The sequence below is a fragment of the Anolis carolinensis genome, unplaced genomic scaffold (genome assembly GCF_035594765.1).
Source record: "Anolis carolinensis isolate JA03-04 unplaced genomic scaffold, rAnoCar3.1.pri scaffold_87, whole genome shotgun sequence".
NCBI classification, from domain to species: domain Eukaryota; kingdom Metazoa; phylum Chordata; class Lepidosauria; order Squamata; family Dactyloidae; genus Anolis; species Anolis carolinensis.
Window position 1 is genome coordinate 5359 of NW_026943896.1, and position 27754 is coordinate 33112.

The following is a 27754-nucleotide window of genomic DNA, read 5'->3' on the forward strand; positions in this document are numbered from 1 at the left end:
GAATCGCTAAGGCTTCTCTCTCCCAAATCGGCCAGTTTTTTTCTGTATCGCTAAACTTTTTCGACAGATAGCCACATGGCTTCAGGTTCCCCCCCTCGTCTTTCTGCAGCAGAACTGCCCCATATGCCCGGTCTGACGCATCGCAATGTAGTACAAAGGCCTTAGACATATCAGGGTGCTGTAGGACAGGCTCCTCAGTAAAACGCTTTTTAAGGGCTTCGAAAGCTTCCTGGCATTCTATTGTCCAGGTCAGTTTGGCCCCTGGGGCCTTCACTTTGGCTGTTTCTCCCCTGCCTTTAGTCTTTAACAAATCCGTTAACGGCAAAGTGAGGCGCGCAAAGTCCTTGATAAATGTTCTATAGAAGTTTGCGAACCCCAGGAAGGATTGCAGCTGCTTCCGTGTTCTGGGGGCTTCCCACCCCCTCACGTCTTCCACCTTCGCAGGGTCCATCGCCACTCCCTGGGAGGAAATCCTATACCCCAGAAAGTCTATCTGGTCTTTATTGAACTCGCACTTGGCAAGCTTCGCATACAGCTTCGCTTCCCTCAACTTTTGTAGGACTTCCCTGACTAGTTCTACGTGTTGCTCCTTAGTCCGAGACATTATCAATATGTCATCTAAAAAAATAAAGACTCCCTTGTACAATAATGGATGCAACACTTCGTTGATTAATTGCATGAACGCGGCCCCTCCCCCGCATAAACCGAATGGGAGCACACAATAATTGAATAATCCGAAGGCGCAGGAGAAGGCCGTCTTCCACCTGTCCTCTGGTTTGATCTGCAATTTATGGTAAGCCTCAATTAAATCCAATTTAGTGAATATCTGTCCCTCCGATAACTGAGCGATCAAGTCCTTCACTAAGGGTAGGGGGTATTTATTTACAGTACTGATTGCATTCAGGCCCCTGTAGTCAATGCAGAGCCTCAGCGTTTGGTCCTTTTTCCGCCTAAACAACACAGGTGCCCCTAAAGGGGAGTTCGAAGGTTCTATGAAACCCCTCGCTAGGTTTTTATCAATGTACTTTCTCAGTTCCTCCTTTTCCCTAGCCGACATCGGGTATATCTTTGCCTTGGGAAGCTCTGCTCCTGGGACTAGCTCTATTTTCACTTCAACTCTCCGCTTCGGTGGGAAATTGTCTGCTTCCTTCTCGTCAAACACGTCCACAAAATCCCGATACTCTGGGGGTAATTTATCTGCCAGTTCTGCTATTCTGATAGAGTCTTCCTCCCCCCTTTTCCCCGGCTCCCTCTCAACTTCCTGGCTCCCTTCTTCCAAATTCATCCCGAAAATCATGCTCTTATCCTCCCAGTTGATTTGCGGGTTGGCCTGCCCCAGCCACGGCATGCCTAGTATAACATTATAGCTGGCTATTTGTGATATCACAAATGACACCTTTCCTTCCCAACTCCCTATCTTACACTTTACATCTTCGGCACTGTACCTAGCTAACGATCCTGATGCTGTGGATCCGTCCAACTGCGAAAATGCTATTGGGGATTCTAGGTTCGTTCTTTCGCATCCCAATCCCTCGGCTAATTCAGGGGAAATGATGTTCCTGGAACATCCACAATCCACAAACGCTTTGCAGGTTGCTTGTTTGCTGCCATTTTCAAGCTGAATGGGGACCACTATCATAGCTTTGTCCTGACTTACCAACCCCCCCGAATGGTGCCTCATCGGTGTTTCTTCCTCGGCGCGTTTTCCTGCCACGGCTCTTGGTTTGGGCTGGCCTCCGCTTTCCCCTTTTCTCTGCCAGCACTCGGCAGCTCTGTGGCCCAACCGGCCGCACACAAAGCAGCCACTCCTGCTGGCGCTCACGTTCCCTGTCGGCTCCGCTCTCCTCCCGGCTGGGGCTGATCCCTCCTTCCGGCTCCCCTCTTTCATCTGCGGCCGTTGCTGTAGCGCTCCTCGGTGCCTCCTCGCCTGGGCCAGCGATGTCTCGACGCGCCCCGCCAGCTGAATCCATCCGCGCAGTGTGTCAGGCTCATCACGATGCACCGCCCAGGAGAGGATCTCCCGCCTGAGCCCCTCTTTGAAGAGTTCCATCTTTGTCACTGCAGACCATTCCGGCACCTTTTCGGCGAGGCATTGGAATTCCTCCGCATACTCAGATACCGACCTCTGCGCCTGGGAGACGGTCTTCAACTTCTCCCTCGCCCGGATCTGCTCCAATGGATCTCGGAAACGGGTCTCCAGGGCCCCCATAAAGCGTCGGACTGACCCCAGACATGGGTCGCGCCGCGCGTGCAGCTGAACGTACCAGCTAGCCGCTCCCCTCTTCAACACTGCACCAATGGCCCGTATCCGGCTGGATTCCGTTCTAAAAGTGTGAGCATTGTCCTCCATATAGCCCCTCACCGTGGTAAGGAAAAAATCCAGTTCAGAGGACTCTCCCCCAAAATCGATCCTTAGTTCCTCTCGTCTCGGTAGGGGTCCCTGTGGTGGCAATCCCCAATTCTCCGCCCGTCACAAGCCCCCTTGCGGACCAGTGGGCCCCGCTGCTGTTTCTCTTTGCCCTGTGCCACGCCCGGCATTCGCCAGGGGCACTAGGGTCTCAGCTGGGAGCGTAGCCGGGATTCTCGGAGGCTTTTCCCCTTCGTCGTCACTCTCCTCCACCCGCGTCAGGCTTGTTTGGGTCTTGGGCCGGGCGCCGGGCTCCTTTCGCATTTCCCTTCCCTTCGGTGCTGGAAGGTCTGCAAAGCCCTGGCTGCTTCCCACGCTCACGTCCCACATTGAGCCAGCCCGAAGTTCCCTTCCTCTCTCTGGCTCCGCCAAAAACGCCAGGCGCTCCATCGCCCTCGACATCACTGCCAGGGTGGTCTCCATCGCCGACATCCTCTCCTCCAGAAACACCATCCTTTGTGGGCCTGGGGAAGGTGAACCTTCCTCTCCTCCGGTGCTGTCTCCCCGCACCACTCCACGCCTCTGGGTTACCCCATTTGGCTGGGCATAAGCGGTGGATGACGCCAGGGCCGCCAGCTGGTGGAACTCAGCGTCCGGCTCGGGAGTGGCCCTTCCCGACCTTCCTCCTCCTGCCCCCAAGAGCTCTTCATCCTCCACTTGCATGTTACACCTCACCGCTACAGCGGGATGGTGTCTATATTCTTGGCTTAGTGTCAGCTCACCACAGCCGCTCCTGAATGAACACACGAGACTCTCTGTGATATCACCAGAAACTTTACTGCAGGAAACATAAACATCAGAAAAGCCAAGAATGGGAGACTCCGGCCAACCATCCTTTTTATACCCTCCCCCTCATTTGAAAAGTCTCTTCCCGCTCAGTAAAACCCCGCGCAAATTCCCCGCCAAGTCCAGCAGCCGTTTCTTCTCCGAGTCCTGAGACGCAGGTGTCTTATCAATGTCAGTGACCCTGAAACTCAGAGCCACATACAGGCTCTAGTAGCAGGGTTCTGATACTACTGTATATTTATAATCTTATATTATCTTCTTAGAACTGGGTTATATGAGGCCCCTTCTACACAGCTGTATAAAATGAACACTGAAGTGAATTATTTGTCAGTGTGGACTCAAGATAATCCAGTTTAAAGCAGATAATATAAAATTATAAATGGGTAATATAGCTGTGTGGAAGGGCCTTGAGTCTACACTGCCATATAATCCAGTGAAAATCAGATAATCTGTATTTTATAGGCAGTGGGGAAGAGGCCTGAGGCCTAACTGTGCCCGTCCCCTGGGCAGAGTAGGTTGCTAGGAGACCAAGTGGTCAGAGTTGGCAGCAATTGGATAAAAAACAATTATTCGTTTCCCTCTTAGGACTTTATTTTTCTTTTCTTTTTGTTGTATAACCGTAGAGGCATGGATGAGGGGTTGTATTGCCAAGTTTAGTGTTTCTGGGATGTGTAGTTTTGTTGTTTTGTCCTAGGCCGAATTTTTTTTTATCCTTTTATATATATAGATCTGTATGTATATGTATATATAAACACAGACATTGATTGTGACAGTAGAGTGGGCCCTTTAATCTCCTTTCTTAAGGTTGGAGATGGAGAATTACAGGGGCTTTCAGTATCCGCTGGGGTTTGGTTCCAATCCAGGCCTGTAGCCACAAGAATTTTGAACCCCCCCCCCCCCCCCCCCGATGATGTTCAGGCCAGTGTCTTCTGATCTGGCACGAGACCTCAACAAGGCCCTGAAATGACCATCATTGAGCAAAGGTTCTTCACAGGCAATGGGTCCTGAACCACTTGTTCTCTATTGTTCACCTGCGTGGCATTTCTTCTTTCTCTGGCAAGGCCATGCTGTATGGCTGTGTTCCAGAAGCATTCTCTCCTGACGTTTCACCAACATCTATGGCAGGCATCCTCAGAGGTTGTGGGGTCTGTTGGAAACTAGGCAAGTGGAGTTTATGTATCTGGAAGGTCCAGGGTGGGAGAAAGAGCTCGTGTCTGTTGGAGGCAAATGTGAATGTTGGAATTGGCCACCTTGATGAGCATTGAATGGCCTTTCAGCTTCAAAGCCTGGCTGCGTCCTGCCTGGGGAATCCTTTGTTGGGAGGCATTAACTGGCCCTGATTGTTTCTTGTTTAGAATTCTCCTGCCTGAGGCAAGTGTGAATGTTGCAATTGGCCAGCTTAGCATTGAATGGCCTTTCAGCTTGAAAGCCTGGCTGCTTCCTGCCTGGGGAAATCTTTTGTTGGGAGGTGTTAGCTGGCCCTGATTGTTTCCTGTCTGGAATGCCCCTGTGTTCTGAGTGTTTTTTTTTTTTTTTACTGTCCAGGTTTTAAGAGTTTTTCAACACTGGTAGCCAGGTTTGGTTCATTTTCATGGTTTCCTCCTTTCTGTTGAAATTGTCCCCATGCTGCTGGATTTCAATGTGGGCAAAACGTCAGGAGAGAATGCTTCTGGAACATGGCCATACAACCCGGACAACTCAGGGCAACCCAATGACTCCGGCCAAGCTTTGGAGAAGACATCGTCGCTATTGCGTGGGGCTCACTTTCGGGCCAGGTTTCCTTATGGAGCGGGGTTGCCAGCCCTCGCCCGAGGCCCCCCCTCCTTCCCCGCCTCTCCCCCGCCCCCCTCAAGCCTTCTCGCCCTCACATCTCGCGAGACCCTGCCACGAAGGGCGGGATCTTTGGGCGGGACACCGTTGAAGAAAGCGGCGCCAAGGAGAAGCTCTGTCTGTCTGTCTCTGTGTGGCGCTGAGGTGAGGCGGGGCCTGTTGGGGAGCCTTGAGAGTCCCCTGAGTCTGTGGCCTCGCCCTCTTCCTTCTCGGCCTCCTCTCTCTCCCTTTCCTCCCCGAGGGAACTCGGAAGTGTGTCTCTGTCTCGCTTCCTCCTCTCGACAAACCCGTGAGGAGAATCCAGTCGAGGGATCTTTCCTTGGGGTGGGTTCACCCGCCTCGCAGGCACCTTAAACCAATGGGGGAAATCCTGTCACCGAGCCACTGAAACGGGGAAAAGCCTGCCGTTTCTTTCCCGTTTTCCTTCATCATCCTCAATGCTGAAGAGATGCTGGTTGCCTGGAAAGGGACTGCTTTTCTTTCAATGTGCTGTTGAAAGATTGATTCAGATGGACACCTCAAAGTAGCCGGGATTGCATTCTGTAAACCGGTTTTCATAAATATACAGTAGAGTCTCACTTATCCAACACTCGCTTATCCAACGTTCTGGATTATCCAACGCATTTTTGTAGTCAATGTTTTCAATATATCGTGATATTTTGGTGCTGAATTCATAAATGCAGTAATTACTACATAGCATTACTGCATATTGAACTACTTTTTCTGCCAAATTTGTTGTCTAACATGATGGTTTGGTGCTTCATTTGTAAAATCATAACCTAATTTGATGTTTAATAGGCTTTTCCTTAATGCCTCCTTATTATCCAACATATTCGCTTATCCACCATTCTGCCGGCCCGTTTATGTTGGATACGTGAGACTCTACTGTATGTCTATTTAGTGTGTTGTCGAAGGCTTCCTTGGCCGAAATCACTGGGTTGTTGTGCATATTCCGGGCTGTATGGCCATGTTCCAGAAGAAGCATTCTCTCCTGACGTTTCGCGCATATCTATGGCAAGCATCCTCAGGGGTTTGGAAGTACAGTAGAATCTCACTTATCCAAGCTAAACGGACCGGCAGAAGCTTGGATAAGTGAATATCTTGGATAATAAGGGTGGATTAAAGAAAAGCCTATTAAACATCAAATTAGGTTATGATTTTACAAATTAAGCACCAAAACATCATGTTTTACAACAAATTTGACAGAAAATGTAGTTCAATAGGCAGTGTTGTTATGTTGCAATTACTGTATTTACGAATTTAGCACCAAAATATCACGATATATTGAAAACATTGACTACAAAAATGGCTTGGATAATCCAGAAGCTTGGATAAGCGAGGCTTGGATAAGTGAGAATGTTGGAAAACCAAGCAAGGGAGGTTTATGTATCTGTGGAAGGTCAAGGTGGGAGAAAGGACTCTTGTCTGTTGGAGGCAGGTGTGAATGTTGTAATTAATCGTGTAGATTAGCATTCATGGTCTTGCAAGCTTCATTCCTGCCTGGGGGAATCCTTTGTTCTGAGGTGTTTGCTGCCCCTGTTTGAATCATATCTGTATTTCCGCTGATTTCTGAGTGTTGTCCTTTGTTTGTGTTCAGATGATAGAGTCTTTGAATTCTGGTAGCCAGATTTTCTCCATTTTCATGGTTTTCTCCTTTCTGTTGAAATTTTCCATGTTTGTGGATTTTAATGGTTTTTCTGTGTAGTCTGACATGATAGTTGTTAGAGTGGTCCAGCATTTCTGTGTTCTCAAATAATATACTGTGTCCAGGTCCAAGAAGATCCAACCAGTCCATCCTCCAGGAAATGATGCCCATCTGCTCACAGGACGGAAAGATACTAGAGGCAAAGATGAAGTATTTTGGCCACATCATGAGAAGACAGGAGAGTTTGGAAAAGATCATGATGCTGGGGAAAATGGAAGGAAAAAGGAAGAGAGGCCGACCAAGGGCAAGATGGATGGACAGTATCCTTGAATTGACTGGTATGAACTTGAAGCACCTGGGGGCTGCGATGGATGACTGGGAGCTCTGGCATGGACTGGTCCATGAGGCCACAAAGACTGTGTGAATGAAGAAGTAGTAGTCCAGGTTAGTTCCTCAAGTGCTCTGCTATGGCTGACTTCTCTGGTTGAGTTAGTTTGTGTATTTGTATTCATATATACATATTGTCAAGAGTCAGACGCCAATTAGCGAACAAAAATAGAGTTTATTCAGCAGATAAGCCAAAAAGTAATGTTAACACAGAAAAAACCTTGAAACACTTCACTATCAGTGCTTTAAGAGCAGTTCAAACAAAAATATAATTCAGCAACACAAGCAGGTAAAAACAAAGCTAAACAAACTTAGTGCAAACTGCACTTTCTGAGTCCAAGCCCTGCCAGCCGGCTCTGTAGTTTTCAAAGGAACAGTTCCCAAAAGAAAACACCAAATTGGTCAGGAAACAAACAAACAAACTAAGAATGCAGTAGATGATTTTCAAGTCAGTGTCCTCTGATCTGTCACGAGATCTCAACTGAGAGAGACGTGGGTTTAAAAGGGGGAATTTTCAGAGATACATCCAGTGACTATGTCCCATATGTCCTGGTTTACTGCTATTTGACCTAATTTGCAAAAGGCCTATATGAGGCCTATGTTTGAGAGAAACCGCTGATGTTTGGAAAAAGTTGCTGCAGAAAGAGATTTACTTTTCAAGGATAACAGAACATCAGGACATAACTGGTTAGATACCCTGTTTCCCCTAAAATAAGACATGTCCAAAAAATAAGACCTAGTAGAGGTTTTACTGAATGGCTAAACATAAGGCCTCCCCTGAAAGTAAGACCTAGCAAAGTTTTTGTTTGGAAGCATGCCCGCCAAACAGAACACCAGATCAGTAAATGTATGTACCATAGATTGTGGTGGAAATATTAGTAGTTACAAGAAATTCTTGATAGGATTCACAGTTTGTCTGGTTATGCTGGTTTATGATGACAACTACAGTACAGTATATAATAAATGTTCGTTTTTTTGTCCAACAATAAATGTGAATTTTTCTTCATGGAAAAATAAGACATCCCCTGAAAATAAGACCTAGAGCATCTTTGGGAGCAAAAATTAATATAAGACACTGTCTTATTTTCGGGGAAACACGGTAGTATTACCTAAGTTTCTCAGTCATTTTAAAGTTACAGAAGTAGATAAGCAGGTGCTGTATTCTGATGGTACTCTGTTTCTTGTGTCTTTTGAAGACTTCTATTGCATTTCCCCATCGCACAAATGGTTTAGCAACCAATGTGCCAAGCTTCTGATGACCACCTTTACCCCAACGTCTCCTCCAAACACTACACAGTAGTACTACTTACAGAGTGCACCTTGTACGTGAAAGGAGTAGGCTAACCAGGGAAATCTGCTGAACCATTTGGGTTGAAATCTTAGGTGTCTCTTCTTATCCACAGGAAATAAATATCTTGGCAAAAGAGTAGGGTAGGCAGGCCTGTAGCGAGGGGGCGGTTTTAGGGGTTCAACCCCCCCCCCCCCTGAAATTTTTCAGGTTATAAAAAAAACCTGGTTTACTCATGAATTTTAACTGGTTAACCAAATCCCCATGCTAAGTCTATGAGACACAAAACATTAAGAGCCCCTCCAGGCACTTTCTCAAGCAGATATTGACAGGTTTGTAGCGGAGAGGGGTGTGTGCTAGGGGTTAAACCCCCCCCCCCCCGAAATTTTCAACCCCCCCCCCCCGAAATTTGTTTCTGGCCACGACCCTGAAGGTAGGTAATGATAATGATAAGGTAAAGGTAAAGGTTTCCCCTGACGTTAAGTCCAGTCATGTCTGACTCTGGGGTCATGATAGAATAATCAAAATTGGGTTGAGATAGTGCTTGTAGTTTTGGAGGGATTCTAATTGTTGCTTCTCATCTATTTGGCATGGAGATTGTTCAATATGTGAGTAATCAGTTTATATGTGTACGTCATCTGCAAAATAAGATGCATGAAGCTGATTGGTTGAGCCTTGTTAGGAGAGCTGTTAAGCCTGGGAGTTTTTGGTACAGTTGCAATTTTGTTCAGGCTTTTGCAAACCAGGTGCAGAGACAGTTGGAAGAAAAAAGCAGAGAGAGAGAGAGAGAGAGAGAGAGAGAGAGAGAGAAAGTTTGAAGCATGTTCTTGCTTCATGAGCTGCTGGAAGGAATGGACAAAGAAAAGTAAAGGTAAAGGTTTTCCCCTGACATTAAGTCTAGTTGTGTCTGACTCTGAGGATTAGTGCTCATCTCTATTTCTAAGCCAAAGAGCCTGTGTTGTCCTTAGACACCTCCAAGGACATGTGGCCAGCATGACTGCATGCAGACAAAGGAAAGACTATTTTAAATCTCTCATAAAGGGACATTCTGTGAGTTGGTGCAACTGAGCACAATGATTGCAGGTTTTATGGAATGCCAGCATTTTGTTTTGAGGAAATGAATGGAACATCACATTTACATTGCTAACATTTCCAAAACCCTAATTAATCATGGACACAATCCACTTTAAAATTCTCCCCTTCTTTATTGTTCTGTACATAAAAATGCTGTCATGTTTTCTATAGATATGTATTTAAACTGCATTGTGTTCTATCTGTGTGTATTAGAGCTTTGAGGACACGTTTTCTATAGGCTTGTTAAGCCGATATGGTTATGTTTATAGAATAAATCAAATCAGCCAACATAAAGTATTTTTTTCTTTTTACTGAAGGAGCAAATCAATCACGCATCAGTGTTGTAAATTTCTGTGCAAAAGCATTGAAGTGCTTTACTAAAAATTACAACATAGAAACACATTAACAAATTCATACAATCAGATTTAGAAATATAACAACACAGAGGAAACAGAATTCCAGTACATTTACAACACAAGACAAAATACATGGAATTAATTAGAAAATATTGTAATAAATAATTCATGGATTATAGTGCAATTGATTTATGCATAAATAGAACTGATTACCTAGAAATCTGTTATTAACAAAAATTTGTGAAAAATCAAGGCAGCCACAGAGTTTTACTAAATTACTGCAACAATGGAAATAATGCAATAAAAAAACACAAAATACAGTTATTTGTATTGTAACAAAACATCAGTCTCACTAAAGTTAATATACACTTTAATTTAATATAAAATAGTCATTAGCTACCAGAAATGGTTTAAACAACTTTACTGAGCAGTAGATCTAAAAACAGAAGCACTGTTTTTAACATAAAATAATTGAGAAACATTCAAATAAGTAGAAAGCATGTAGGGTTTGCTTTCTCCTTCATTTAAAAGTCTGCTGAAATATGAATTTTCAGAAACTTATCCATTTCTAAGTAGCAACTGGTAACTGAATTTTAAAAGTACTTCAAAATTATAATGTAAACAACTTTTAAAACAAATACATTAGGGTCAAATAAGGGGAGTCTATGTGTTTCCCTGCCTTTCCTCAGTTGTATAATCAAAGATTCCACCTATTTGTTAAAAATAATTACATTTTTAAAAAACGTATAGGTTGTGCATTATCTACAAACTATCAAAAAAGTTTGATATACTTTTTCTGGCAAAAAATAAATACAAATACTAAAATGCTGAAAATTATAACATTACATACAAAACTGCCACTGCTAAAGTCAATAGCAAAATGATCCCTAATTTTATGAATTTGTTATTTTTTCATCTTTTCAATGATATCAAATGTGTCCTGTAACTTGTCTTTGAGATACATTTCTGGCTAAAATACAATGTTGTCTGACAAACATTTTAAAAGCTGGGATTCCAGCCTCCCGCCAGTGTGAGTGGCAAAGCCACACACTTCCATCCCTCGCTCAACGTAACTGAGGACACAAGGTAAGAAGAGGAAGGCAAAAGACGGTACGTTTGCACAATATCAGAAGCGTCCCTTTGGATCCCTGTCCATGCTTTTAAGCCATAAATTAAAAACAGGAGTAAAGTGTTACTGAAAAAGTCTTGAAATTTGTAATCGTCTTGGCTATTGGGGAAAGATGCAACAAATTAATCTTTTGAATCCTGACAAAAATATGGCTTTGTGTTTTTTTAAAAAATTTTTAAAGATGATCTTGACATTGAATATTTGACAGTCTCAACTATCTAATGATAGTCTCAACTATCTAATGAAAATCTTGGTTTATAATGATTTGCTTCCCAATATGTGAATAAGCCAAAAAAATTGAATCCATATGTAACAAGGCAAACAGTAGATATGTTGACCGCTGTTGTGTTAACCTTTATTTTGTAAGTGCCTTCTATTTGTAACAATCAGTAAGGACTGGGTGTTTATCGAGTTCATTATGAAATGCTACCAAATTAGTTAAACGTAGTACTTTAAAAACACTATATGCAAATTATACGTCACAGATACTAAATTATGCAATCCTTTAGCAAATGTATGCTAATTGGGTTGGGTAACAACTATATAGGGTAAAACAGATAAAGTTTTTAATAATGTAACTTTCCCATTTTTAAAAAAAGAAAAAGAAACTAGTTTTCAATAAAAAGGGCCACTGAAATATTTTTTAAAATTTTTTATTAATTTTTTAAATTCTTTTAATTTTTAATTTTTATTAATTTTTATTTTTATTAATTTTTTTACTTTTTATTTTTTTACTTTTTAAATTCTTTTTTCTTATTTTAACTAAAACCTTAATAAAAATCTATTTAAAAAATAAAAAGGACCATTGATGTCTTAATTCCACTGTGTGTTTAATATGATTGTATACCCAAGTTCAGTATTAAACCAAATGTAATGGGTATGATCTTTCCCTTAGTGTCCACATACAAACGTATCCTCACTGGGGTTGAAAACTCCCTTGCATTTCTTCATCCCATGGCTGAAAAAGCATACAAATGAACTTATCGAATAAGCAATTTTTTGGGATCTAGGCCTGCTTCCCTTCCAGAGGTATATGAACTATGGAGTTTGCACAACTTGGCTAAGCAGAGGATAGGATTTGGATTTCATACAGATTTCCTACGGCCCCAGATTGCCCAGGTGCACTGTCTGCATACCGATGATAGAATGGAATAGAGCAACATAACCCTTTGAGTATCTCTAGAAGATAAGATCATGTGAACATTAAAGTTATTTAAAGACTGTCATCTAAAGATAACTGGTCCTCTGAGATTCTTTGAAAAGTTATATATCTAAAATGAACTGTCCCGTTTCCAAATAGTAAATATACAAAAAAAAAACTTTCCATTTTTTTTAAAAAAAGAAACTAGTTTTCAATAAAAAGGGCCACTGAAATAAAATATTTTTATTTTTTTATTATTTTTTTATTTTTTATTTCATTATTTTTTAAACTTTTTATTTTATTTTTTTAATTCTTTTTTCTTTTTCTCTATCTAGTACTGAAAATTCTAGTACTAAAAGTTCAAAACAGTTTCCCTGTTTGTATCTGTCAATCTATCAAGACACTGAACGGTCAAATTTGGTTATTAGCAAAGTGATGATGCTTTGGCCCACCAAAATGAAAACCTCATATTCATTTTGATAAATTGAAAGTTTTGAAATGTCACAGCAGCAATTACATTACTGTTATATTGAGGTTTTTCAACAGGAATGAAACACAATCCTTAAATAAATGTATTTAAATAAATAAATAAACTTTAAATAAACTAATCCGCACACTTAAACCAAAATAACCATTCTCAAGCTCATTCTGTGCACATTCTGAACATCCTCTAATCTGCATTCCAACCTTCATCTTAAACCCTTACAAGTTAGCTTATTTTCCGCACTAAAGGAAAACGGTGACATTTTTATGCCTTTAGTATTCCATCTTATGTACTAATCATTCTATAGCTACACTAAATTTGTCAGTTTTCACAAGTACATATGTTGTAAACACCAACTTTCTTGCTAAACCAACAATAAAATGAAAAGACCTCAGTTGTGTATCTAGCACATGCTTTGAAAACTGAAATGTTTTCTCTATATCAGATGTTAAGCTGCCACGTTTTTTCTTGGCTATTTATTATCCTTGCGATCCAAACCGCCTTCCGTGGATTCAGAGGTGCCATCTATAGTTCTGTTCTTAGTATTGAGACACAAAGGAGAGAGGTCCCCATGCAGAAAGTAGGAGTTGACACTTGACTGAGTTACAGATGCAGAACATTCAATTTTGTTCTGTTTCGGGAGTATACTTTTCAGTTTTTGAAGAGCTGATCCTTCTAAGACTGTTGAGGTTTTAGAAACATGGTACATAACATTGAAAATCTGCCACTATCAGGCTGTTGTTTGGGAAACAAACACTCATTCTCAGCTGAGGAATTTTTAGCTGTACAGTTAGACCTGTTCTTCCACATTGTACAGTTTCATTTTTTTCTTTAATCTGAGTGACCATTCTTTGTAGAGTTAACTGGTGGAGGTAACTGGAAGCTGTTGGGAATCTTAATTCTGAGGTTTCAAACAGAGTGAGTTTCCTTTTTTCTGTGCGCTCCACTCAAGCTTTTGCTCCCAAGTCTACTTTTTGCAGCACTGCACATGTTTCTTTACTGTCTTTGTAAGAATCACTTTCATCGAAATCCCGAGTTTTGTTTTTAAAGGATGCAGGCTTTGCTGCTGGTAAGGCTTCTAAGTTGAGAAGTAAAGTTTTTTGAGGTATGCCATAAAGTATGCCTTCTTCATTAACGTCCAGTGTTCCGGACTGAATGTCTTTCATTGCTGTTGAGAGCAAACCATCGGCAAACTCAGCACTTCTTTCCACATAGTCCTCTCTGTGTCTGTGGCGTCTCCTGGATGGAAGGAATAAAACGATGGTGAACTGATGCAAGAGAGACATGCTATGGAAGGGAAGGGTCCACTCCTTTATTATACTCCTTGCTTAGGTAACTTCTGATAGTTTTAAGTCTTTGAGATGCTGTAGCTATTGATTACCATAGCAAAAGTTACAGTTTGGTAGGACCACAATGATACCCCAGCTTCTATAGCATCCCTTCCAAGAACTTTATATCCCAGCTCAGTATCAGATAACTCTCTCAAATGCTTGCAATTCCCTTTTGACAAATGTTTGTAGGGTAACAGTTAAAACTTTCATTTTCACAGTCTCTTACCGCCTTTCTGGATGGCATCTGCTCCGCAGCCAGGCCGGGATGGGAGGAGGAAGGGCCTCATTCCAGATGGATCACTGGGCACCCTGACCAGGGAAGGAGGTGGACGCACGATGGAGACAGCAGTCCCAGGAAGAGGATGGATCTGAAAAGAGAAAGTTAAAGGTAAAGGCTTCCCCTGACATTAAGTCTAGTCATGATCGAATCTGTGGGTTAGTGCTCATCTCTATTTCTAAGCCTCAGAGCCGGCATTGTCCGTAGATACCTGCTAGGCCATGTGGCCGGCATGACTCCATGGAGCGCTGTTACCTTCCTGCCAGACCAGTATATATTGATCTACTCACATTTGCATGTTTTTGAACTGATAGGTTGGCAGAATCTGGGGCTAAGAGTGGGAGCTCACCCCACTGGCTGGATTCGAACCACTGACCTTCTGGTCAGTAGGTTCAGCAGCTCAGTGGTTTGATCCACTGCGCCACCGGGTGCATCCCTCCCTCTATTTTCCCAACTCACCTTAATCTTCTAGATCTTCAATAATTAGACTTGGTTCTTTTTCACTAAAAGACACAAAAAAAAATTGTTAGTACATAACACCCAAAGACTCCCCCAGCCCAAAAAAAGGCCCAACCCACACCCAAAAAGTGAGAAGAAGTTACCTCGATTCCTGGGACTGCTGACTCCACCGTGCGTCCTCATCACTTCCACTGGCCAGGGTGCTCTGTCAAGGAAAGAGAAGAGCAAAGTGAAATCCCGTCCTCCCCTTCCCCTTTGCAGGAAGACAGGGCGCCTGCATTTCGCTCCTTACCCAGGACTCCTCGGATAGACTGGGGCCCTTCCTCCTCGCATCCTGGCCGGGCTGCGAAACAGATGCCATCCATTGGTGCTGTGGAAGGAAGAGAAGAGACTTAGTTGAAATTCTGGTCCCCTCCTCTTCGCAGAAGTACAATCCTCTTGCCTTCCCTTCTTACCCAGGTCTCCATTTCTGTGATCTCATCGGAGGAGGAGGCCTCCAGATCTTCCTTTGGAGGACTAGAGAAGAGGAAGAGAAAACAGCAAAACATTAGTCACAGAACCCTGTGAAGCAATTTAGAAGGGAAAAAAACAACCAGAAGAGAAGGGGGAAGGGCTTACCTTACAGGGTATATTTTAATACTCCTCCTCCCCCGACAGCATTTGCAACAATTTAAACATAATTTCTGGATGTTCTGCAAAAGAGAAAGGAGAACAAGGTTTGTAGGTTGTGTTTCTTCATCAGTTTGCCTATGCGGTCAAGGTTGGACTTCTGCAATGCTAACGAAGAAACACAACCTAGAAACTATCTACAGACCCACTAAGAAAATCCAACAAATGCTCCATTCAGCAAAGGAGAAGAGGGATCCTCTCACCTCTGCAGGAGTCTACCGTATACCATGCAGCTGTGGACAAGTCTACATAGGGACCACCAAACGCAGCATTGCCCAGAAACGAGTCAAAGAACATGAAAGGCACTGCAGACTAACTCAACCAGAGGAATCAGCCATAGCAGAGTACTTGATGAACCAACCTGGACACAGTATATTATTTGAGAACACAGAAATGCTTGACCACTCCAACAACTATCATGTCAGACTACACAGAGAAGCCATTGAAATCCATAAGCATGTGGACAACTTCAACACAAAGGAGGAAACCATGAAAATGAACAAAATCTGGCTACCATTGTTTAAAAAAACCCTCCAAAATCAGAACAGTAAATAAGAAGCAGCACTCTGAAAACAGAAGAATTCCAGACAGAAATCAATCAGGGACAGCTAATGACTCTGAACAAAGGATTCCCCCAGGCCAGGATGTGAGGCTGGGAGGGCCATTTAATGCTAACAAAGGTTATTAATTACAACATTCACACTGGCCTCCAACAGACAAGAGTTCTTCCCCCCACCTAGGAACTTCCACAGATATATAAACCTTCCTTGCTTAGTTTCTCCATACCTCACAACCTCTGAGGATGCCTGCCATAGATGTGGGCGCAATGTCAGGAGACAATACTTCTGGAACATGGCCATACAGCCCGGAAAACACACAACAACCCTTTAGAGAAGCTATTTTTTTGGTTTTTCTTATTTTGCAACCTAGTTTTGGTCCCTCTTTTTTGTAAAATTGTTCTAATAGTACTTGAAGAAATGAGAGGAGGAGGAAAAAGAGGAAGAAGTCTTTTGGGTAATTAACAGACCATGAGGCAACACATTAATATTTATTAGAACAAAATAAAGAAATCATCTTAAATACAAATATCATTAGAAAAAAATACAATAATATAAAACATATGTTATTTCCGATATCACAGTTTGTTGTGGAGTCACAGGCCAATGCGGGTATAATTCAAAAGTATTATTTAATATCCATAAAAATAGTATGAAAGATTGATTACATTTTAAACTGGAGAACAGATCCAAATGCTATTAATGTAACATAATCTTATGGGTTTTAACAGCAGAAAATAAGTTTGCAAATACTTCCGTTCTCAGAAGCCACCAATTTCTGTAAAAGGACAGAGGAATGGAGAGTTGGGATCCCTCTCTGCAAGAAGTCCAGATCCAACCCAAAGTGAACTGCTCAGGTATTCTCAAACTGGTTCGTAAACCTGTTTGGAGCACCGTTTCTTGCGATAAACCAAATGACTAATGAAATTGTAATTATCTTCTGATTCTCCTTGTGGAGATTCTTTTTGGTATGGGCCATCATTCCTTTCTATGAGCCCCAAATGCAATAAAATAGTCCAGATATATACCCCACAGGCTTACTGTGACAAATAGACTGTAGGGGACATTCCCCTTACAGATGGTCCTATTTTCCAACACAAATGCTGCTTCCCAGACATTAAACTGATTGGAATAATCTAAAATATGCCTCATTTTCCATGAGGAATCCCAACCTAGCAAATAAAACAATATGTTATCCATGTTTCCTGCAATGCTTCAAAGTGTAGATGACCAAACAACCAGGTATCGGCAGGCGGCCCCTTTAATTTCCATTCCACCTAAGTCACAGAGACTACAAAAACAACATTTTAATTTAAAATTCAATTTCTGACTCTGCATCTTTTCACTGGCACTGCCACAGAGCGGGTATTTCATTAAAGGGTTTAATAGATTTTGTGAGTTGTTAGATTCAAAAAGGTTATGCATTCTCTCTGCTTCCAGGATTCAGACAGCAGTCCAGTAAACAAATTTACCACGAAAATAGAGGCAGGATGCTGAAAAGGGGGAGGATGGACACCCCCATGGATATAGTTATGTATGGAGGGGGCAGACCCATTTGTTCCATTTACTGATCATGTTGACATCAGGGCTTTTGAAAAAAAGAGTCTGTGATGAAATTTATTTGAAAAGCATTCCCAATAATGACAGATTTAAAACAAGCTTCTCCAGGACTGATTGGTAAACTCTTAAAGAACTAGCCAATGACAAAAACATCATATGGAAACCTGCTGACAAGGGGGGTGCCATCGTTGCAATGAACACAACGAATTATATGCAGGAGGTATATAGACAACTGTCAGTCAAAGAGCATTATTCTCTTGTAGATAAAGTCCCGACCAAACATATTCAATTCATCATAAGAACCATAATTCTGGAAGGACTTAGTTTAGATTATATCACAGAAAAAGAAAAAAGATTTCCTTATGACCTCACATCCATGCATTCCGGTCTTATAGACACTACCTAAAATACACAAAGACATCAGGCCACCTTTGGGCCGGCCCATTGTATCTGGGTCTGGCTCAGTCCTCGAACCACTATCCAGATTGGTTGACTCTTTTTTACAGCCCTTTGTCAAACAAACTATGTCATATATCAAGGACACCAAACATTTCATTAACATCATAGAGAAACAGAGTAATATGGGACAGATGAGACAATAGGGGATATGCAACCCAAAATAGAGTTTGGCTACTCTCAACAAATTCAAGTCTCCAGAGCCAGATGAACGATGTCCATGAATATTGAGGGAACTGGCAGATGTCATTTCAGAACCACTGGAAATAATCTTTGAGAATTCTTAGAGAACAGGAGAAGTCCCAGCAGATTGGAGGAAGGCCAATGTTGTCCCTATCTTCAAGAAGAGAAAAAAGGACTCTAACTATTACTGTGCAGGCAGCCTGACGTCAATACCAGGAAGGATTCTGGAGCAGATCATTGAGGAGGCAGTTTGCAACCACTTAGAAAAGAATGCTATGATCACTAAAATTCCCCAGTGATTCTCAAAACAGGTCACGCCAGACTAATCTTATCTGGGGAAGAGAAGGTTGAGAGGGGACACAATAGTCATGTATAAATATTTGAAAGGATAAGGTAGAGGGAGCAGGCTTGTTTTCTGCTGCCCTGGAGATTAGAACTCGGAGCAGTGGGTTAAAAATTACAGGAAAGGATATTCCACTTGATCATTAGGAAGAACTTTCTGACTATAAGAGCTGTTCAACATTGGAATTCACTGCCTCAGAGTGTGGTGGAAGCTCCTGCTTTGGAGGCTTTTAAACAAAGCCTGCATGGCTTTCTGTCAGGGGTACTTTGTGCTTCTCCTGCATGGCAGAGGGTTGGACTAGATGGCACATGTGGTCTCTTCCAACTGTTCTTACAGATAATCTAGGTCTCTGTAGCGGAGACCAGAAAGCGAGTGAGTTAGGGATTGGAGTGAGAAGAATCCGGGTTTGGAGTTTTGAAAAGGAAGGAAGGAAGGTTTTAGGAACTGTTAGTGAGAAAGCTCTTTGAGGGAAAAGTTAAACTAGGGCTATGAATTGTAGCGAGCCTCTACGGGTGAATAGTGCTTGTGTTAAGAGCCTCTGGAAGAGAGGACTCAAAGGTTCAAAAATCACACAGACAGACTACAAACAGAGGCACAACTATGTGGCCCAAATGATTCATTGGAACTTATGCCTCAAGTACCACCTGCCAGCCGCAAAGAACTGGTGGGGTCACAAACTTGCAAAAGTATTGGAGAATGAGCATGCAAAGATACTGTGGGACTTCCGAATCCAGACTGACAAAGTTCTGGAACACAACACTACAGACATCACAGTTGTGCAAAAGAAAAAGGTTTGGATCATTGATGTTGCCATCCCAGGTGACAGTTGCATTGACGAAAAACAACAGGAAAAACTAAGCCGCTATCAGGACCTCAAGATTGAACTTCAAAGACTCTGGCAGAAACCAGTGCAGGTGGTCCCGGTGGTGATGGGCACACTGGGTGCCATGCCAAAAGATCTCAGCAGGCATTTGGAAACAACAGACATTGACAAAATTACAATCTGCCAACTGCAAAAGGCCACCCTACTGGGATCTGTGCGCATCATCCGAAAATACATCACACAGTCCTAGACACTTGGGAAGTGTTCTACTTGTGATTTTGTGAAACAAAATCCAGCATATCTATCTTGTTTGCTATGTCATACAATAATAATAATAATAATAAAAACCAAGAACTTACTTTTAGCAGTCTCCGGGCAGACATGTTTGTCTCTGTACAAGACCAGAAGACAATAGAGATGGCAACGTTCCGTTTTGTCTTCCTGTCACAGACGGAACCGGTCTGCTTCGGAACTGCATTCTCATGACAATGGTGTAAACCAAGGGGCCCCAGACTCCAGGGAAGTGATGGCCCCTTTCTGAACCCATATACATTGGGTAGTTGCCCTACCAAATTAGAAAACAGTGTTAACAAATTAAAAAACAATTAGAAGAAAAAAGTGTCCAACGCATTATACATGGCCTCCAAAATCATGACCAGAAGACCTCTCGGAAATCCACTCATTTGTAAAAAAACATTCAAGGGTTGCCACATCCCCTGTCTGTCTGAGAACAGACGCTGGTCCCACCAGTTACAAACACATATTTAGTTATATCATGCAAAAGTGAATGAAACTACCCAATCTACAGTTGTCTCTGTTGTCCAAGGCCATCTTTCACCTATATATGTTTTCTCGTTTCTGGCCATTCCAGTTAGATAAGCGAGTGTTGGATAAGTGAGACTCTACTGTATCTTTAAGGTTAATAAATAGTACAAAGTATAGTCCCACATCATCAGGAGATTGAACTCCTTTCAATTTAAACAATATTACAATAACTGTGAATTGGTCCAAAAGATTTAATTCATAAAGCCAAAAAAGAGAGATGTTACTCAAACATGCTGCATCAAATATATGCTGAGCTCTGTGTTCACATGTCAGAAGGAAAACACAGTTGAACCATTGTCTTTTTTTTTTTTTTTTTTTGCCTTTGACGACAATGTAACTTTTTCTGGGAGAACTACAATACTTATCTATATAGGCACGTGAGCTGAATGTTGCATTGTGGTACTCTGCACTTTTAAACCCCCCTTATAATAATAATATAATACATTTTATTTATACCCCACCCCCTCTCCCCAAAGTGACTTGGGGAGACTTCCTGATCTTCAATAAGCTGTTCCTTTCGTCTTTATCAAGAAGCTCACAAATTGCTTGTTCTTGAAGTGGGTGTCCTGGTCAAAGTTTAGTTATTTTTCAAAGTTGGTTTATAGCATCTACATTTACCGCTAGGAGAGATCATCTGGAGGCATGGGGCAGGGGGCTATCAGTATGCTGATGACACCCAAAGATGTTTCTCCATGCCATGAAAAACACTGTTATCTCAGGATAGCAGGTCTCCTTGGAATGAATGCCTGGAGGAAGTAATGGGCAGGATGAGGAGAAACAAATTGAAACTGAATCCAGACAAGACATCGAGAGCACTATGGGTGGATCAACCAGTTCTGGATAGGGTTACACTCCCCATTAAAGTCTTTGGTCTCAGCTTGTGGGGGGTGCGCCCCTCGATCCCTCTCTTGAAATGTAAGAACAGGAAGATGTGATGGTCAGGAGTGCTTAGTACCAGCTTCAGCTGATACGGCAGTTGTGCCCCTTCCAAGAATTGCAGGACCTTAAGAAGGCTGGATTCCTGCAATGCTCTTTACATTGGGCTGCCTCTGTACCAAGTTTGGAAATTCCGATTAGTTCAAAACAAGGCAGGGAAACTAGTTATAGGAACATCTAGGAGTGATTCCACTGGTTTTGGAAAGCCTACCCAGTCTGTTTTAACTATGGCTTTTACATCATATTCTGTGTTTTTGTATTTTAATATGTGCATGTTTTAAAATATGCACTTCTGGTTGCATTTGACTTAGCTTTCTTACATGATTTCATAGATGTATTTAATTAGGTTGTGTCTTCCCTCAGGCCACATAGAGAGGTAAGCAATAAATAAAAGATGATGATTATGGTTGTTGTTGTTGTTTGCAATCTGTTTGTCCACAGGATGATATGCAGCAGGTCTAATATATTCAGTTGGGCCCAACAGTTGGGTCTTGTCTGGGATACAACAAACATAAGCAGACGGATTAGCTCAAACCTTCTTCCCTTGAATGCTTATTGGTGCATACTGGGTATGCCATGATTGGGGTGAGTCTTCTGGCCATCTTCATGGAAGTGGTGTTTAGGGGAGGTTACTTAGCCTTACAGATTATGAAAAGTGGGAGAGTGCATAGGGAACACCGCCAGAACAGGTCCATGGGATGGAGGTACCAGTAGTGGGAGGGAGGTCAGCTGCTCTCCTAGACTGGCATGCAGTTGTGATGCTTTGTAGAAATATATGACAAGAAGTGGCCTAGTTACACAGCTGCTGGAAAAAGAATTAAAATCTGGCCCAACTGGAGCTTGTTTGACCTTGGAGACCATTGGAAGATTCAGAAAAAGTGTTCAAAACAATGGAATACTTGGATCTGTGGGAGGAACTGCCTGCCTGTGGGAGAACCGTTGGGCTTCTGTCCACCCTGAAGCAACATTTCCTGAAGTCTTGGAGTGCCTCCTCATTCCTATTTCTGTGATCCTAAGCCATTGATCATGGTATCCCCATCCTTGCCACCCTGACTGTGTGGGACCCTGCTCCTGTTTCTTCCATAGCTGTGCCTCATTTCCCTCAGCCTTTGCTGCCACTTGGCAAGCTTCACAGTGTCCAGCTTTCACCCTTTCCCCGAGTTATGCTTCTGCCTGCTGCAGCAGAGATTATGCAAACGTTGGGTGTTTCCACCCTTTTGACTCCGGGTTTGACTCTTGTGAGGGTCATGGATGATGGCAATCTTTTGGATATTGAGAGACATGCAAATTTATCACACTGATGTCGGGATTTGCCACGCATCATGGCATATTTGTGGGTCCCTGTGGAGGGCCTGGAGAACCAGTCACTCCATGGCCCACATTGCCTGACGTACCTCTGCCTCATCTCCCAGAGGGAAGCGTCACCACCTGACTTCCCCCCCATTACTCTAAACATAACACGGGAAACTTCCCGCCTTGCCTCGATGGCAGCGTATGCCCAGACCTTTCCCCCCACCTCCCTCACTGCACAGACTCTGTGCCCAGTTGGTTTCCTGTCTGGAATTACCATTTTCAGAGTGTTTTCTTTATGTAATGTCCTAATTTTAGAGATTATATTGTTGCTTCCTGCCTGGGGGAATCCTTTGTTGGGAGGTGTTAGCTGGCCCTGTTGGTTTCCTGTCTGAAATTCCCATTTTCAGAGTGTTTTCTTTATGTAATGTCCTGATTTTAGAGATTATATTGTTGCTTCCTGCCTGGGGGAATCCTTTGTCGGGAGGTGTTAGCTGGCCCTGTTGGTTTCCTTTCTGGAATTCCCATTTTCAGATTGTTTTCTTTATGTAATGTCCTGATTTTAGAGATTATAGATTATTAGGACCCTTTAAGACACGGCGGGGGCGGGGTCTGTTCCTGGCCTTGAGGCCACCCCTTCAGGCCTCTATCTCCAAAAGAAAATAAATGGTTAAAAGAAAATAAACCTTGGTCCTTGCGGCCTCCCTCCAGCCTGGCTCTTCGGCGGGGGGCGGGGGGGGGGGGCGGGGGGAGGTTCCGGCTCCGGCTTTCTCCTAGCTGGAGCCGCCCTGAGGCCTGCGGGGCACGGAGGAGGCTGCGTTGCTCTTCGTGGGCGGGGGGGGGCCTTTATGGAAGCCCCCCCCGGCCTTCGCCTCTGCAGGCCTCAACATCCAAAAAAGAAAAGATAAAAGAAACCTTGGGGCCTCGCGGCCCTCCTCTTCGGCAGGCACTACTTAGAAGAATCCTCCCCCTTGTGCGACTACGGAGCAGAACAAACAACTCAGTATCTGTATGCTTGCCCAAAGTGCTCTGCCTCATGCACAGAGGAAGAACTGTTTAAAGCTAAAGACAATGCAGTCGCTGTTGCCTGCTTTGGGTCTAAAATTATTTAGCTGCTTGTGATATCTTTATTTTATCAGTTTTATACTTATTTATATATGCAATGCTTTTGACCCATTATATTAAGGCAGGAATGAAGGGGTAGGAGGAAATGGCCATATAAGGAGGTACGAGCAGGCCAGGAACACAGCCGATGGGTTATCACATGGTTTCCCTGAAATCATGTGTTTTGAGAGAAACGAAAGTAATGAAATGTAATACTGCACCACAAATATGCACCAATGGTTTGATATGTGGGCGGTCGTAAACTGAACCCACTGAATTGTATAAATAGACACTCGACCCTGTCTGCGGGGTTCTCCCTTTTCAGCATCTAGTTGTGCGTGGGATGAACCTCTGCAGCTGTAGGAAACTTTTAGTAAACTGCTTTCTTTGGAAAAAACCTCCAGTTGTCTGTCTCCTACTTCCACTGCGTCCGCACAGACACACAAGCCGAGAAGAGGGGAAGTCTGGTTTCCGCTACATTTTCTGGTGACCCCGACGTGATTCCACAATAAGACGGGCCAGGAGATCGGAGACGGATCCCGTTGGCGGGACGGTCCCAACTCGGCGGTGGGGGCCGGAGGCAACTACCGTGAGACGAGAAGGGGCCCCTGAATATTGTAAGACCGGCTGCGGTACTTGCCTCTGATGCCAACGCCGGCCGACGGTGGGAGCCGCAACGACAGCGAGGTTCCAAAGAAACCAGGCAGGGAAAAGGATCCAGGGAAAAGTCCAGGGGCGAAGGTTGGTCCGACGTCTACAGCAATCTGGCAAGTATAGTGGTTAAAATGAGACACTAAGGGAACAGCGCCGGGAGGGACACAAAGGTTCCCAGGGAGGTATAAAGGGGTTCTGTCTTGTTATTCCTGACACACACCATTGAGTGTCCAGGTGCCCAGTCCAAGGCAGTCCCCTCTATTAGGCAGGATGGGAGGCAGTGGGTTCAAATCCACCACCCCATTACAGTGTATGTTAGACAATTTCGGCTCAGTTGCAAGTAGAGCCGTAGAAGGAATTCCCCAGAGAACAAGACTTGTGAGGGTGCCCCAAGACCAAGTCGTGCAGGACTCATGAGGAGTCGCAACTCCCGGGGAAAGGAAAAAAAAAAAAAAACTGTTTGATTTCTTTGTTATGTGTGGGGAATAATGAGTTTCAAGTTCTGCATGTTTCGTGGTAATATTGAAGTGAAAATGAAAAATGAGTCTATAGATTTACACAAAAAATGTTGAGCACAAATATCTAGAAATGTTTTATTACGGTTGAAAAAATCTGATCCGAAGAGGGTCTGTCTGTGTTAGTTTGCTTTTGCTGACAAGCTGCAGAGAGGCGAGAAAAAGGGAGGGAGTTAAAGTGGTGTTGAGGCTCAGAAAGTTTTTTTTTTTCCTTGTTATTTCTGAGGAACAAAGGCTGTTTTCTTAAAAAGTTTTCCTTTGCACCTGGGCCTCATGCCAAAAAGATAGTGGGAAAATCTTGGCAACAGTTCAAGGTAAAAACTCCCTGTTATTCTTGTTAAAACTCAGGCGAAATGCCCAGAGAAAGATAATGGAATTCCAGTGGACAGCCAAGGTCAATGAAAGCCGCTGTAAAAATGTAATGTGAATTTAATATGAAAAAAAGAAAGAAAGAAAATGATGATGTAAATGTGTGTATATATATATATATATTGGGGTTCTGTCTTTCACCTGGATCTTAAATCCTTGCTTTTGGACTTATTTTGGGACAACTGGGTGAGAATGTTTCATGAGCTGAGATAGAGTGTGTGACTTTATCTAAACAACTAACCACTAATCAGAACTCCTGTGGACCTTGTGTGAATGAGATGTATGTGTTGAATTCAAAATGCATAAAGAGTTATAAACAATGTTAGTAGATTTGTTCAGAAGCAATTCGGAAGCTGTAGATATTTTTTTTGGAAAAAAAAAATGGTCTTAGGCTTGAAAAAAAAAAAAATCCTTGTTTTGAAAGAACAATGCTTCAGTGTTTTTAGAGAACATGGTGCTACAGACTTTAAACCCCTTACAGGTTATAGGGAAATGTTGGAGGTTCTTTTTTTTTTTGCAGCACTTTGGAATACAAGGAGAGGAGTTATTGGTTGTAGAGACTTTGTATGGAAAACTGTCACAAGTTGGCAGTGCAAGAAAAAAATATATATATATATTTGTTTTTGAAAAAAAAAATTGACCCCATATTCCTGACACAGAAGGATTAAGAACTGACATTGATTTTTAAATTTTTGATTGACATTTTATTCAAAAAGGGAGCTAGTGCCCAAGTGATAAAAAGTTATCCTTTTGAGAACCAAAGACATGATATAATTGGCTACGTCTCATGTTGCTTCATAATAATTTTGTGAGATTTGGATTCTGGACTTTGTGATTTTGGCCCAACTCTTTCTAAAGGTTACGGAAAGGAAGGACTAGGACTTTTGTAAACGGGACATTAGATCATGCAAATAGGGGCATTTTTTTCCATCGCCCCCAGCCTGGATTTTGCCAGATTTGAGAAGCGGCAGGAGGCTTTTCAACGTGTGTTACTAACAAATTTTGAGCTGTTCAACGAGTCGGTGTAAAAGGGGAATTGAGTAAGTTTAACACTGCAGCAGGACTGGAGTGGAAGATTGCATTGCAGCAAGTGGATACACGATTGTTAAATCGTTTGCGGAAAGGAAAAGAAAAAGATGTGGAGAAGAAAGATTTTGTTGGATTTCAAGACAGATGAGTGTGTTGTCAAAGGCACAACCTCTGAGGAGGCCTGCCTTGGATGTGAGCGAAACGACTAGAGAGAGTGCTTCAAGAGCCATACAGCCTGGAAGGATGAGTATTTCCCTCCCCTTCTTTTCCCTCTCATTGTTTTTTTGCTACAGGTCCTGAACTCCTGTATGGGATAAACCCAGAAGTCTATGAGACAAGTTTATTGAGAGGCCTGGGAGGGCCTATAGGTGTTGCTGAGTGCTAAGGCTGTGATGGAGTGTGGCATAAGGCTGGAGGCTGTAAGGGCTGACCAACTCAACAACATACAATTTTCTATTTTGACCCAACTCTCCTGGATAGGACCTTTTGTAATGGGACATTGCAAATAATTCGGATTTTTGACGGATTTGAGAGACAATGAGGGACTTTTTTCATATGCCATCTAACAACCTTGCTTTTTAAGCCAAAAGGAGGATATAGCACGGAGGCAATGTGACAAAGAATAAAATAAGTTAACCATTGCAGCAGGACCAGAGTAAAAAGGATTACTGCAGATCGCGAAAGAAGGCCCATGGAGGAATCATTTCTCAAGAGGCCATGGAGGGGTCGTTTGGGAGCTGAATAGTGGCCTACCTGCCTCACCCGTGGAGAGACAAGGGATTTCAACAAGATTGGCTGAGACAAAAGTGATGCCGAACAGGATGATCGACAGATGGGTAATCCGTTCCCCCTCCCCCATTCTCTCTCACTGTCTTCCTGCTTTCTTTTTCAGCTTTTTGGACTCCTGTTCCTAAATTGGAGATCCATAAGGCATTGTTACTGAGAGGCCTGTTTTCCAAAATGGAGATCCATAAGGCATTATTACTGGAAGGCCTGTTTTGGAATCAAAAACCCGTAGGAGTTTAAGTCTACCCCACGCCACACATACTGGGTATAACAGCTAAAGCCCTGTGAGAGATGGAGATTTTCTTTACAGACTTTTCTTTACACAGAGACAATTCTTAGAGACTAGAGACTTGATTGGACAAAGAGACTTTCTTCAAATTAACTGAACATTATTCCTTTGATCAAGGAAGAGGAAACACACCCCCAGTTTGACTTTATGCCAAAGACTGAAAAGACCTGAAAGTTGGACATGTATGTGAATGGCCACCTCTGGCCATAGCAACAAATCCATCATCGGAAGAAGCCAAATGACTGGGCTAGATCAGAATTCTACTGTGGACTATGTCCTTTCTAAAACCTGATTAATATTTTTAATCCTCATGTGTTGTTTACCTCTGGTGATGAAACTATGTACAAATGCTATTCTGCGCTCATTTTCCACTGAAAAGATAGCTTGGCTGCAAGCTAGAAGGGATTGGAGGGACCCATAAGTCTGCTCATTTAGTTTGCTTCAGCTTTTGTATACACGCTTCGCAAAAAAAAAAAAAAAATGGGGGAATAAGGCAGGAATGAAGGGGTAGGAGGAAATGGCCATATAAGGAGGTACGAGCAGGCCAGGAACACAGCCGATGGGTTATCACATGGTTTCCCTGAAATCATGTGTTTTGAGAGAAACGAAAGTAATGAAATGTAATACTGCACCACAAATATGCACCAATGGTTTGATATGTGGGCGGTCGTAAACTGAACCCACTGAATTGTATAAATAGACACTCGACCCTGTCTGCGGGGTTCTCCCTTTTCAGCATCTAGTTGTGCGTGGGATGAACCTCTGCAGCTGC

The 27754-nt window shown here is 42.8% G+C and overlaps 1 protein-coding gene and 1 long non-coding RNA gene across 5 annotated transcripts in view; one reads left to right on the top strand and one right to left on the bottom strand.

The window, feature by feature from the left end:
- The first annotated feature begins 5173 nt into the window (after positions 1–5173).
- Positions 5174–27754, top strand: part of LOC134295168 (uncharacterized) — a 57715-nt gene continuing 35134 nt past the window's right edge. For 2 of the 3 annotated variants that reach the window (XR_010001717.1, XR_010001719.1), the window contains exons 1-2: positions 5357–7112; positions 14077–14246. This is a non-coding gene — a long non-coding RNA (uncharacterized LOC134295168). The other variant, XR_010001718.1, reaches the window with a different exon arrangement.
- On the bottom strand, positions 9710–20278 carry LOC134295166 (ligand-dependent nuclear receptor corepressor-like protein). 2 transcript variants are annotated; one of them, XM_062967045.1, is made up of 8 exons: positions 19545–20278; positions 15213–15286; positions 15050–15110; positions 14887–14964; positions 14738–14799; positions 14595–14638; positions 14085–14226; positions 9710–13766 (listed from the first exon to the last, which is right to left on the bottom strand). In XM_062967045.1, exons 1-6 carry the CDS (start codon positions 19566–19568, stop codon positions 14596–14598), a joined length of 342 nt encoding a protein of 113 aa, XP_062823115.1. In that variant the 5' UTR covers positions 19569–20278; the 3' UTR covers positions 9710–13766; positions 14085–14226; position 14595. The 2 variants fall into 2 exon arrangements, with proteins under 2 accessions (XP_062823115.1, XP_062823114.1); XM_062967044.1 differs by lacking the exons at positions 14595–14638; positions 14738–14799; positions 14887–14964 and having other exon boundaries at positions 14085–14099; positions 15051–15110; positions 19545–20247.

Coding starts and splice junctions, on each gene's coding strand:
- LOC134295166 (XM_062967044.1), bottom strand. CDS start 19,568: ATGTCTGCCCGGAGACTGCTAAAA. Junction 15,287..19,544: donor CTGCCCGGAGACTGCTAAAA/GTAAGTTCTTGG, acceptor TCTCTTTTGCAG/AACATCCAGAAATTATGTTT. Junction 15,111..15,212: donor ATTAAAATATACCCTGTAAG/GTAAGCCCTTCC, acceptor CCTCTTCTCTAG/TCCTCCAAAGGAAGATCTGG.